The 14,467-nt window shown below is 39.9% G+C and overlaps 1 protein-coding gene across 1 annotated transcript; it reads left to right on the forward strand.

Annotated features, from left to right (window-relative positions):
• The first annotated feature begins 234 nt into the window (after positions 1 to 234).
• On the forward strand, positions 235 to 13,492 carry mttp (microsomal triglyceride transfer protein). Its single transcript, XM_078269557.1, has 18 exons — positions 235 to 585; positions 2,322 to 2,509; positions 2,705 to 2,848; positions 4,857 to 4,964; positions 5,060 to 5,176; positions 5,266 to 5,405; positions 5,488 to 5,638; positions 6,481 to 6,638; positions 6,759 to 6,927; positions 7,637 to 7,744; positions 7,928 to 8,140; positions 8,261 to 8,472; positions 8,609 to 8,706; positions 8,917 to 9,038; positions 9,289 to 9,516; positions 10,180 to 10,304; positions 12,271 to 12,441; positions 12,551 to 13,492. Exons 1-18 carry the CDS (start codon positions 384 to 386, stop codon positions 12,696 to 12,698), a joined length of 2,802 nt encoding a protein of 933 aa, XP_078125683.1. The 5' UTR covers positions 235 to 383; the 3' UTR covers positions 12,699 to 13,492.
• Positions 13,493 to 14,467: the final 975 nt, after the last annotated feature.

Here is a 14,467-nt window from a genome sequence, read left to right on the forward strand (position 1 = left end):
ATCCCAAGAAGAAATTAGGTGAAAGGTATCCGACATGAGGACGTCTCTCTGCTAACTCTTGGTAAATATAAATGCTCTTATTAAGATATTTTTGCGCTAATTGTACTATTTTTTTCCCTATCAAAATAACTTTATTGATTGTTGACTAGTCAGGGTATGCACATTACCGGAAACCTCAAATCCATACGGCGACTCTTACTTGTCCCTTGATCAATTCAATCAATCAGTTAATCCCATTTCATTTGATTAATCAATCGCATGGCCGCGCGCAGCCGCAGATACTGCCCCGCTGTTTTAAAAGGGGTTCCTGTCAAATCTGTGCTCCTCAGGTTAATGATTTGCTGGTTATCGCGTACTTAGTACTTGCGCGTGGAGTTTGGAGTATGCCCTCCCCTCCGATAAAACTTATTAGGAGAAGCCCGGACTTGCTTTGCCTTTCTTTTTGGCCCTCTAGTGCAGCTTCAGCCGCTGACTCGGTTTTTGTGTCGGTCTTGATTCTCCCGGCTACAGAGAGAGGACACACAATGTTAACTCTAGCTGTGCTCTTGCTTTGTGCAGCCTCCTCTGTTTCAACTTCTGCCAAAGGTGAGTTGACGTTTTCTTCTTCTTCTGTGAGTAGTGATAGTTAGTGGTAGTGTGATGTTTGGGGCCAACAGACCATTTTAGACGATTATTTAATAAAGGTTGAATTAACTTATTTGGGGCCAGAAAATACCTACTTCATGCTCACTAAGTAGAAATGTGTCAAAAGTCTTTGTGCTTTGGAGGCTTCTTCTTAGAGGAAAAGTTGGAAATTATGCATGATCTAAGCAGGCCCGCTGTCAGGGGTGGGTCAAAGGGCACAGATAGGCCCATGCAAAGATCTATGGTGCTGGGTGAGAGGCCCTATTTGGAAAATGTTGTACCCCTATCCATAATTCCTAATAGCGGGCTTGGATCAAAGGTGTAAAGCTTAATTATATTGGGCCACAGAGATTTAAAATGAACTCTGGCAAAATATCACACTGGGTGATCTTACAATGGGCTCAGTCTCCCATTCATTATAAATGGAGTAGGCTCTCTTCACATAGTAGGCCTACTGCTTTGTGACATCACTGACTGATAAGAGGTGAAAGAGTATAGTCAAGAAAGATAAAAACACAACACTACGGAACAAAAAACACATTATTTCTGTTGGTGTTTTGCTTCTGAAGTTCCCTAAGAATCTCCGTCAGCTGTTGACAAAAGACCCAGAGTTTTATTTGTTGAATTTCAGCTCCACGTTTCTCAGTGGCCGGTGATGAAATCAAGTACTGACACGTCAGTCTGCCTTCCCTCGAGGCCAAATGTCCTATCTATGTCATATCTCTCAGGTTAAGCACACCTTGTTAAATGGCCGCTGGTTGAATTACCTCAACGCTATGCACAGATATTATTTCTGTTATGGAAACCAAAAATGAAAGAGAGAGAAGTTCTTTGAAAAATACTTTCCTATAAACACAAGTGTATTTGGGAATCTATAACCAGAGCACTTCAGAGGTTATGCGGCCACAAGTGAAAGATAGCTGGAATTAACTGGATAAGACAATGCAACAGCATGTTTGATATTAAATATAACAATACCTTTTTTAAGAGAGGGTTTTAGTAGGCTTTATTATTAAAAAGGACCTGAATTATTAATTAAAGACATAGAGCTTTCAAGTATTCTAGTTTCATTCATAAAAGTAATCTTTATTTGTATTACCGTTGATGGAAAAGCAATTAAAAGTGTGGATTTCTATATTAAATTGATAGCCTATGTATTGCACCTATTTGGTAGTTTGATAGTGAGAAGCTCTGAAATCTGAGATTTGAGAGTTTGCTCCCAAAACAGCAATTTTTTAAAATGTAAGAAATTACGAAAATGACATTTTCCTTCCCACCTTATCCATGTTTGCTCATTGTTTGTTTCCCACTTTTAATTTCTGACCACACAGCCACAGTCACTCACCGCTCACACCTTGTGTTATTACATGAGGATACAGTGACAAACAAATGAAGATGGCTGAATGTCCATGGTGATGGATTGCTATGTCAAGTTTCAGGTTTCTACTAGCTGATATTTATAAGGTACAGACATTAAAATGAAATCAGTGGTCAGGTATGAAAACTGTCTAAAATACTATAGTAGCTTTGGAAAATTTAAAGCATATTTCATGTAAAAACACCAGTGGCATGTTCTTTTAAGTCTACAGTACACTAGCAGACCTGTCTTCACACTGCAATATGATAACAGTCTTATTGCAGATCATTCTCACTTTCTGCACTCGTGCTCAGCAGCTGTGTTTCCTGTGTTTCTTCAGGTGGTGCTGCTGGACCCCGGCTGAACAACAACCAGCTGTACAAATTCAGCTACACCACTGAGGTGCTGGTGGACCGGGCCAAGGGGTCCAAAGAGGGCAGTGCTGGCTACAGGATCTCAAGCGATGTGAACGTCAACCTAGTGTGGAGAGATCCCAGCAGCAAAGACAACCAACTGATTCAACTGGCGGTATGTCTGTCCAGTCACATGTTGAGACATGATGTCATTTCAAGACTTTTCTTCTTTTCTTACTACAAATACACTTCTGATAAAATTGGTAGTAAAGTCTGCATGCTTCCTTTTTCTTCAGTGTAGCTGGTGGTGTGTTGACAATACATAAAAAATGCAGCCTTTTGCTCAGATTAATTCATCTCTCATTCATAGATCTCGAATGTGAGGATTGACCATGCGACCCACCGATCAGAAAAGAAGAATGTCCTCCATGGATCCACTGCAGAAAGTGTTTTGGGGAAAACAAAACTAGCAGCTCTGACTAAACCTTTTTTGTTGCATCTGAAAAATGGAAAGGTAAGGTCATTCTTTTTAGTCTGTGATTTATTAGCAGTTTGCATGCAAAAGTTTAGATCCTTTGAGGTTAAACATTATGTGCTACACCACTTATTGCTGGTATTATCTGTACAACCTCATAGTCTATTACTGTAAGAGGTTTGGTAAAAATTAACATAGTTTATTATTACTTTAAATAATAACAGCCGGAAATTGTCCAAAAACAGTAAATCTTATAATATTCAAGAATTTCAGTTTTCGGCTGATTTATGATCTTATATGTAAGAAATGCTTGCATAGGTAATGTTAGAAAGTCAGAAGTGTACTTCCAGCGCTCCACTATTGTTAACTTCAGAGAATTTGTGAGTTTACTTTCATTGTGCTGGAGTGATGATGCTGGCAGGGGAAATACCAGATGTGCGTGTGCGTGTGTGTGTGGTGTGGTGTGGTGTGTGCAAAGGTCAGCAGTTTAGATGGTCAATGAATGAATGATTTAATAAGCCTGACTTAAAGAGTGGCTCCGGGTCGGTGGATAAGGTTCATGCTGTCGTCTTACTGTCTGTGAGATGTTTGAGTTCAAACCAAAGTAATTTGCTGTTATCACGTCATAATCACTGTATGCTATTCAATAAAGCATACTGGTAATTGCTATCGGAAGAATAACAGCAAGCCGATTGATAGTTATCTTTAAAATCTCAGATCCCTTGACACAATGTTTAATGTTTCTTTGGATTACCTGTTGGTCCATACAGTAAAGGCTTTGGTACTACTTTATAAAGAGTTTATAAGTTAAGTAACTAAGGGCTCTATTAATGGTTCATTAATCATTTACAAGCTTTATAGATCATGACTAAAAAGATCCCTTCGACTAATTGTCCTCAAAATCAATGTATTAACAAATGGATTTGAACATTTATAATTGCATTATTACAAAAAAGAAAGTACTTTGGTACAACCTGGCGATCAAGTGTATTTTTATTCATGCTTATAACTAATCTATAAGGCTTTAGTAGATGCTTAATTGCCATTAATAACAGTTGGTAACAACTTATCAACAATTTATTAAGAAGTGGTACCAATATTTCTAGTATGAAGTACAGTCAACATAGAAATGTTTGTTGTTCATATTGGTTTCACACAAGGCCTTCAGTGGTGTATAGCGGTACAATATACTATGTGTATTATATCCTACTCTGACACAGTTGTGTAAGTGTTGTACAGCAGCTAAAAAAAAAGTATATGTTTTAGGATGAATAATGTTTCAGTGTGGAGTAAAGAAGGTTGAAGAAGAAGAAGAAGGTTGGACAGTGTGGAACAGGATAGATCAGTGTCTCCCCTGGTCTTATGTTCTTTATGCTGATGGCAGGCTGCGGCAGGAAAGCTACAGAGTAGCTGTGGACAATCTATTTATGGTGGCCCTAGCTGATATCATGGTTGAGTGCCACAAATAAATGACATACTGTATAGGAGACACTGTTGGATGATGTAATAGGCTGCTTTCTCCACTCATGAGCAGGACACAGAGTCCAATATTGAGCACCGACTGAAACCTCTTGGGAAAACCAAACCGTGTGGTGTGATAAGATCTTTCCCATTCACATTTCCCAAGTTCATTTGACTGAGCTTTGGTTCCATTATTTTAACATACATAAACATTAACATAAGTAAACATAAGACTGACTGATCTTTCATACTGGTCAGTGATGTGTACTTACGTGTATTGAAGCTATAATTAGAGGTTAAGGTAGACTCTTTTTTTAAATTTAAAGTGATAATACCAGTGTATTCTGGTTTTGTTTTTGATCTGCACTTCAAAGAATATCTTCTTTCTGCATGCAGTGTAAATAGCATCTGATGTCGTGACCATGCATTTCTGTACTCAAAGACAAACTGACACCTTGAAAGCCCTTGTGAGATGCAGCACGTACAGCACTGTGGGTCGCCTCCCTCTTTATGTGCTGGAAAAAATGCCTTGGTATCCCTTGTTCAAAAGCATAAAATTTGGTTTGACATGTTGCTTTCTTTCTAGGCAAAAGCATTTTATTCCTACTGGGCCGAACCTGCAACCATCAAGAACCTAAAAAGAGGGCTGGCCAGCCTACTGCAAGTACAGCTCAACACTGGGAAAGTTATAGAGGTAAATGGCATGCTAATGCTCCCATTACATTTATTAATGCTTTTCATATTTAATTAAATGTAGTTAATGTGAACAAACCTAATGTCTGGGCACAGAATGACGTGTCTGGAAGGTGCACAGTCGAGTACAAGGCAGTAAAAGGTCAAGTGACGAGAACCAAGATCCTGGAGACGTGTAAGACGGCGGAGACTGGATTTACCACACACAGTCAGGTATGTCAGTATCCAGACAAGCTCACCGTACTAAAATATGAACATTACTGAATCACTAATGAATCACACCTCGATGTGTCAACCTTCAGGTGTTGGGTGTGAGCAGGAAGTCCAGTTCTGTAACAACGTTCACACTTGAAGATGGTTTCATCCACTCGGCCGTGGCTGAAGAAACACACTCACTGGCTGTTAACGCCCGCAGATCTGCTGCAGCTACTGTTGTGTCCAGGTAAATGCCTTAACAAAGAATTAACATGTGCTGCCATTTCTAATATGGGCACGTATTCAATTTTCAATTTCTTGCTTCCCAGGCAAACCTTCACATTTGTAGGGACAGAGGCTGGACCGCTGGAGGCTGCTGGGAAAGATGTGGCTGGGGTTGTCAAGTCAATCGATGCCAAACTGGCAGCTGTTGGTATCGTTGCGGAGAAGGTCAAATCCCATTGCAAGGGCTGTCCATCAGTGAGTACCTGTTGACTTTCACGCAACACAGTTTTACTTTTACAAACACATTTTAGCCACCCTCTATGGATGGCAAAGTTGGTCCCCCACTTTGATTCAGACTGAAATATTAGTATTTAATAGATTGCAATTTTGTACAGACATTCATGATCCCCAGAGGGTGTATCCTAATGACTTTGTTGATCCCAAGTTTTCCTCTAGCTCCACCATGAGGTTGAAATGTATGGTTTTGAGTCAAATGTCTCAACAACTATTGGATGGATTACCATTAAATTTGGTGCCGACATTCATGACCCACATGATGAATCCTAATTAACTTAGCAAAACACTAGGATGGTGAACATGGTAATGATTATACCTGCTAAACATTAGCATATTAGCACTCTTATTGTAAGCATGTTGTCATGCTAGTATTAGAATTTAGCATGTACTGCAAACTTACAGAGCTGCTAGCATTGCTTCCAAATAAGTTTTGTTAAAATCTGTATGATCATCTGACTGCTTGTGTTTCCTGCCGTTTGACCTCTTTTGACGCTGTCGCTGCATTTCCACATATCAGGAATTAGAGACTAATGACAGGAACAATGACCCAAACTACAAGATAAAACTGAAGTTGTTACAAACTGAAATTGTTGTTTTCTTCTTTATTGGAGTTCCCATTATTATGGACCATGTGTTACTGTAAAGATCAGTAACTGGTACGATTCATATATGACCATTATTACAAAATGACCTGAATAACATAGTAATAGTAAATAGATACTGTATATTATTGTAGTGTAATAAATAGACTGAGGACGGTCTCTCTTCTAATCCCCTGTGCCCTGTGTTTTCCCTCTTAGCTTTTTGAACATTGGCAGACTCAACAGAAGCAGCTGGAGCCAGCGAGCCTGTCGAAAGCCACGGCTCCTCGCAGCTTCCTGGCCCTCCTCCAGAGCATTAGGAAGGCATCCAAGGGCGAGATCCTCACAGTGCTGAAGAGTGCCAGCAAGACATCTCTGTAAACAGACTCTACTCTTACATCTTAATTTGCTTACTGACTCCATCACTCTGTCGTTTCTTTCAGTTAGTCTAACTTTATAAATTCACCATCATTGTGTTTTGCCTTCTTTCTGCTCAGACCTCAGGTGGTGGATGCTGTGACCTCCTCTCAGACAGATGCATCTCTGGATGCCATACTCGAATTCCTTAACTTCACCGATGCCAAAGGGTTGGTTCTGCAGGAGAGGTTTCTCTACGCATGTGGCTTTGCTTCACATCCCAACGAGAGAATGCTCCAGGTTCTGCTGGTGAGCGTCATGTTGTCAATAACGGAAATGGAATCTTTTCTTGCTTATGAAAGGAAAGAATAAGACCTGCTGCTGTCATCTAGTACATATTAGTGAAGAAGAAAAGGTGTGCTTCACCTGCACGGAATTTCGTCTGCTTTTTTTTATTTACCAGTGGAGCACAGACTTTTTTCTGAATGGAAACAAACACATTACCTAGCAATTTTATCTTCAAAAATTGCTTTATATATAATATATTGCTTACTGCTACTATATTAAATGATATGTCTTCACATTTTTAAAAGAACCAGTGTGTAGGATTTAGGGGGATCTATCGGCAGAAATGAAATATAATATTCATAATTATGTTTTCATTACCTAAAACTAAAGAATTGTTGTGCTTCCGTTAGCTTAGAATGATCTCTTTACATTTACATAGGCGGAGTTTGCCGTATTGCAGTGCCATGTTTCTACAGTAGCCTAGAACAGACAAACCAAACACTGGCTCTAGAGAGGGCCTTTTGCTTTTGCGTTTTAACATTACCTGAAGACCGCCGTAGGTTCTACTACACGCTTGGAAAGGGAGGGGTATTCAGTTGGTTGCAATTTGCAACCTCACCGCTAGATGCCACTTAATTCTCCTCACTACTCCTTTATCAATAAGTCTTTATACAATTCAATGCCAATTTAATGTTTTCGGTTATTTTAATGAGAATTGTTTCCTTTTCAGGATATTTCAAAGGGAAAGATTGGCAGCACAGACATTAAAGAGTCAGTGGTGATCATTATGGGAGCCCTGGTCCATAAGCTGTGTCAGAAAGGAGGATGCAACTTACCGGTGAGCTTCCAAGAAGATAACAAATGACATGTTAAACAGAAATGTAGTGCCTATTTTAAAGTAAAACTGGTGTCACATTGTCTGTTTACAGTCCTGAAATGTCCTTTGTGTAATACTCTGGAATCTAAACCAATGTGAATGAATCTAAGAGCTGAGTGTATCTGCTGTGTTTTTACCTCTCAGGCAGTGGTACAGGTGAAGAAGCTGATTTTAGACGGTCCTGGCAGCACGCAGGTAGAGTCCGAGGTCCAGATGTATCTTCTGGCTCTAAAGAACTCTCTGCTTCCCGAGGCCATTCCCATCTTTACCAAATATGCAGAGTCAGAGGTGGGAGCTTACAGCACCATCGCCCTCACTGCCCTACAGAGATATAATGTCAATCTCATGACCGATGCGGTAAGCCATAATGTACATAATACTTCATTTGAACTGATGTTTATGTGTGTTACTGCTACAGTATGTTGAGCTAATCAGCATATAACAGATACTAAAACCAAATATATATCTCATTTTTAGGTGAAGCAGACCGTGAACAGGATTTACCACCAAAATCGACGAGTCTATGAGAAAAACGTGAGAGCTGCCGCTGCTGACGTCATCCTCAGTAGCAACCCCTCATACATGGAGGTCAAGAATCTGCTTCTCTCTATTGGAAACCTGCCTCATGAAATGAACAAGTACATGCTGTCCAAGATCCAGGACATCCTCCACTTCCAGATGCCTGCCAGGTGTGTTATGGGACATCCAATGGACCAAAAACAAGAAAATACAACTTCTTTTTTTTGTGTGAAAACATAACATAGCAAGATTTTACCGATACATATTGCAGCCATTTATTGTATATTATATATGCATTCTTTTCAGTAAAGTTTTACGACAGGCTATGAAGGACACGGTTTCCTGTAACTACGACCGTTTTGCAAAAGTTGGGTCATCGTCTGCTTTCTCAGGATTCATGGCACGTAAGTAATCCATCCTCATCTCTAAGATGATTTAGAATCTGAAATGAAATGAAGAAAAATGTTAATAGAATTCAAGAGTGACAAAAAAATTAGTCAACCAAGTAAAATATTGACCTTTAGGGTAGTTGCACATTTATGCTTATTTGGCTCCTCAAAACTCATCATTTTGAGTCTGGCAGTTATTTGCATTTTAAACCCCCCCTCCAACAGAATCTGCTGATGTGACCTCCACGTACAGTTTGGACATCCTGTATTCAGGCTCTGGGATCATGAGGAGAAGCAACATGAATATTTATGGTGCAAGTAAAGGAGCAATGCTACATGGACTACAGGTAAGAACACCACATAATGAAACTAAAATGAATTGCAGTAATATACGAAACAAGCTTAGCAGGAACAGGGATCTATTTTTATATATATATATACTTTTTTTTTTACCAAAACAAATAAACTTGCCTTGCCTTTTAATGAAATATATTGTGTGTGTGTGTGTGTGTGTGTGTGTGTGTGTATGAAAGATCTGTATGGATAATTATCAAATTGCTGATTTAAAATAATGTGGATATTCTTCCTCTCTTCCAGGTGGCAATTGAGGCCCAGGGTCTGGAGTCACTGATTGCTGCCACACCTGATGAGGGAGAGGGGGACCTGGAGTCGTTTGCTGGGATGTCGGCTCTGCTGTTCGACGTCCAGCTGCGGCCCGTCACCTTCTTCAAGGGTTACAGTGACCTCATGTCCAAAATGTTCTCCATGACCGGGGATCCTATTAATGTAGTGAAGGGTCTCATCCTGCTGACGGATCATTCTGAGGTAAGCAGCTACTACCGTGTCCTCCCATCAGTGCTTGTTTACATGCAGTATGGTTATGAACCAGAGCGACAACTGGTAGTAATGAGTCATGCATGCAACAAATAGTCCTTGGTAAATTCAAATATGAAGTTTATCAAAGAAAACAGGACCTAACAACTGGTATTTGATGCCCAGTGATGAGCTACACGATGCTCAGAAATCTTTATTCTCTTTCAAAACGGTCTCTCGGAGAAAATGACAGCAGAGGTTTAGGTGTAACTGTAACCAAGTCTTTTTAGTTTCCTAAAGTTATTAATGTACATTAAGTAGCAAGACGGTCTTTATGGGTCATTTTGGAAGGCACTGGCCCACAACCTATTTTGTCATGTAGGTATCAGGACTTGTTTACTTGGTCAGATGTGTACAGTATGTGTACACAGGCTCAAGTTAATAACTTCAGTTGTCAAGCGTGGTGATGTGAGTGTAAACAGGGTCTAAATGTGTACAGCTGACACAAGTATGTGGCATTTCTTATGCCTCATGCTGTGGCTACTTTAAAAGTGCTTTTACAGTCTTTTAAACATATGATCTATGATTAAAAGAACCTCAATTATCAGGGGAGTCAGACATAACTGAGTCTTCCATTTTGTTGTTTTTCTTTCCCGCTCATGTTCGGCCCTCCAGGTGATCCAGCTGCAGTCCGGTCTGAAGGCGAGTGCAGAGTTCCAAGCAGGGTTAGCTATTGACATCTCTGGAGGCATGGAGATCAGTCTGTGGTACAGGGAGTCCAAGACCAGCGTCAACAACCGGTACAGTCCAGAGTCAACCCAATAAAACAACTGTGGTAGATGTTTTTGTTCTGCAGCCGAATTGGGACATCAGCTTAGCTTTTTCATGATGTTGTGTACCGTGTTTATATGTCACAACCTCAAGTACAGACTTAGATTGATAAATTATCTCACTGAGTATGTTTGAAGTGTTGTGTGTACAGTATGATGTAATACACTTGCAGGGCTAAGGCCTTTGTGATAGACAAGACAATTCTTAGAAACAACCTTTGTGGCTGAAAGGAGAGTTGTTTAAGAGGTTCAAGCCAATGTCACCACACTGCAAATAGTTTTCTGTTGATGTTGGATTCATGTGATCTTTACATGGTCTATAAGTGTTGTCTGATTCATTTGTTCCACTGGCACGTTGGACACGCTCCAGTATTGTGCCTCATGTCTGTCTCAACTGTAGGTTTGTGTGGATATAACGTCAGTTCTGTCTGGTTCTCTATTTTTAAACATTACAGTCAACGCACAACAGTAGCTGCAGAAAATGAAGCACATCATCATGCTGGTCAGTTAGCTTGCGGCATCTGGTGATGCAATGCCACTAATTTTTAACATTAAAATACAGTGTGATTTTCCTGTGCGAGTCAGAGCTGCATATGCACCTCAGCACTTTTAAGTACTGACCACATTTTGTCCATAACTGTCTTCAAAACTAAAACTCAAGAACCAAAACTTGAGTGTTTGGTCAGATTCTTCATCCTGTTCACTTGTATTATGGTCAGATATTCTCTGATTTAATGTATTTTAAGATTATTTTGCTAAATGGACAAAGTTCTTTGCAGAAAAAAATATATTGCAACATTTAAAACAAATCCAGAATGAAACTTGGGTTTTGTACTGGCACTGCATCAAATGTTAAGCAACACTGTGCCCTAGTGCCTTCATAGTTATGCCTGCATTCGTGATAATAAGTTTCCATCGGAATAACTTACAAAATGAGGTGATTTTGATGCTGTGAGATTGATACTTTTGGAACAGCATTCTGAGAAATGAAAATATGGTTTAAGACAGAAAAAAGAAATATATTTCTGTTTTGGGATTTCTTCCCACTTTTCGACCACTGTTAAAGGTCACATCTTGAATTTGAACTTCAGGATGATTTGACCCGTGTGTGCAGCGGAAGGGCAGAGGCAGGTGAATGGATCAACATAGTTGTACCTCTTCCACTCTGATAATAGACTGGCAGGCTATCTATAGAAACAGAACAAACCACACTGGCATCTTTGCACGTCTCCACTCCACGGGCAAAGTTACAGACGTTGGACGTTCAACTGGCACTGGCACTGACACTCTTTGATATGAAAAATAAGGGGAGGGGGGGAGGTTGTTGCTTTACATGGTAGTTAAACTCTACTTGTGTTAGTGTCTGAGATATAGTGGACTTTTGGTTACACTTTACTTGAAGGTATCTACATAAGAGTGACATGACACTGTCATGAACGTGTCATTATAACATAAACAAGGCATAAACATTAATGACATAACGCTTCTTTTGTCATTTGGTTTTTGTCATGACAAGTTAGGGTTAGGGTTCATGTGTCATGACTGTGTCATGACAGTGTCATGTGTTCATGACCATGTGATGTCACTCTTATGTAGATACCTTCAAGTAAAGTGTTACCTGACTTTTAAACCACTAATACAAACTGTATGATACAAATACATATTCACAAACGAGGACCAAGATTTGGGACAAGGCTAAAGAAAAGAATCGTTTCTGATTGACTGGAAGCTGTCTGTTAGAATATTTCAGAACACCACTACAAAACGGCAAACTAGTTCCGTGAAAAGGAAGGGTTTCGAACACAGCTAGTATGTTAAACTACAGTTGCAACAGTTGGTTTGTTTCACATTATGCTTACTAGTTGAGTGGTAACTGCTGGTTTAAAAAAAAGGTTTAAAAACACATTTTCACTTGGTTTTCCCTTTATGGTTTCAGGGGAGCGTTAGTGCTTACTGGCAATGTTACAGTGGACATGGACTTTATGAGAGCGGGCGTTGAGGTCAGCTTCGAAATGGAGGCATCGCTGGACTTTATCACCACTGTCCAGTTTTCCAATTATCCCTTCCTGGTGTGCATGCAGATGGACAAAACTACCTTCCCCTTCAGGTATTGTGACACCCCTGTACATAAAAAATAATGCAGTACTCTTTGGGGTTTTATTGTTGAATCATCTTATACAAAAACATATTTTCTATTTTTGATGTTCTGCTTTCAGTGAATACCTGACCAAGTATGAGAGCGTGCCATCAGGAAAGAGCGCTGTGTCGCATAAGCGCAGGAAGCAGCTCGTCCCCGGCTCTGAATTCCCTCTTCACCAGGAGAACTCAAACATGTGCAAGAAGGTTTTCGACTCCAGCTGGTAGAAGAGATATCATGAACTATCCAGGAGCAAATATTATTACTCAAAGAGGGTTTAATACATTCAGGGACAGCTATCACACCTCAGCCTCATGCAGTTAAGGTACCCAAGAGAGAAAATGGTGAGTGTATTTGTTTTTTAACAGCACATGCAACGTTTACATTCCTGTGAATATTTAAGTCATTTTAATTTAACATTTTGTTTAAAATCAGGAATTCTTGCATTGTCTTTTTATGGATTTCCACGAAAATGTATTTATGATGGGCACACATAGGATGTATGTCTTATTTGGGTAATACTCAGCATGAATAGTACCACTGTAATTATCCCAACACAGTTTAGGAAAAATTTACATGTAAATATCACACTGGAGACAGTGGATTAACTGTCCCCCATGAATAGAAACGCTCCTTTCTGTTAACATTCCTTTGTTTTTTGATTAAATGTTTGGAGTAATTTATTGTTTTATGTCACTGTTCACACACTTGAAATAACTTATTTAGCTAAATAATATCCATTAATTCCATTTTTTATGATCATGTTGGTGATTTATTTAATTGTTCCTACAGAGATGATGTGTGTGCGTTGTCTTTACTTTGTACTTTGAAGATTTGAGGTGAAACTGGAATCTCCGAAAGTGAATCCATCAACACTTGAATATATGTGTTTGTACTTGGCTGTAATTGCTCTGTTTGTCTGAAAACATTTGGGTAGTTTTAACTTTTGAGCTACTCTGAATTTGTGTTTCCATATTCCGGGATCAGTCTGTTTGTTGGCTAACAATAAATGTACAGTGGAAACACACACACACACACACACATACCTTTTGACTTGGCTTATGGATTTAGATACAGCTAAATATGTATGAATTGTACAATATGTAGGGCTAGATTATATGTAGGGCTAGATTAACCTGCTGTTCCAAAAATGGGATTGTAAAGTTTGAAAGACACCGTCAGGATAGCTCGGTCTCTGCTGCTGTGATATTGACCCATGTAGGCCTAAGTCCCCCAAATTTATGGTAGTAGGCCTTGTTGTGTAGCGTAGCCATAGCGTCAAAGATAGGCAGGGAGATTTCTTGAATTCCAAACAGTGCAGATTTATTTATTTACAGGGTGCCAGGTGCCAGCACGTATAGATCATGGAAAATACAAAAGTTGAAACTAACAAAAGAAAACTGGAGCAAAACAACACAATCTACTTGACAAAATGAGACAAGCATGCAATTCTAGCAGAACAACTTCTCATCTATAGGCTGTACCAAAAAGTCACTGAAGCACATGTTTGTATCAGCACAGCTTCCCTCTCCCTAAAGGCTGTTTTATGCTTCTGCGGCAACTCCACGCCGTAGCTACGGCGTCGCTCCTACGGCGTTGTGACCCTTTTTGGAGTTCTGCGTCCAGAGGGTCAATCGCGAAACTCTGCCATTTCCGACAAAAGAGAGAGAGCCAGGTTATGTTAGCAAGCAAACTTTAGCACAACTGCCCACAAAGTACTGCTTGCTGGCGAAGTGCTAATTTCAAAACGTTACTGACATATAGACACTTTACAAACGGATAACCCCGTCATTGTAACAAAATATGTCTGAGTTTATTTGCAAAGCTTATGTCAGTGAACTAGCATGTTGCTACTCCCCACAGTAGGCTGCTTGAAACACCGACTATCAGCACACAGGACAAGTTGACCAATCACAGTCCTTGTGGTCGGCGTCGCCTCGACGTGAAATTACACATTTTTGGAGGTGCGCGTCGAGCTACGGTGGAGGGCTCGGAG

The sequence above is a fragment of the Sander vitreus genome, chromosome 2 (assembly GCF_031162955.1).
Source record: "Sander vitreus isolate 19-12246 chromosome 2, sanVit1, whole genome shotgun sequence".
Taxonomy (NCBI): Eukaryota; Metazoa; Chordata; class Actinopteri; order Perciformes; family Percidae; genus Sander; species Sander vitreus.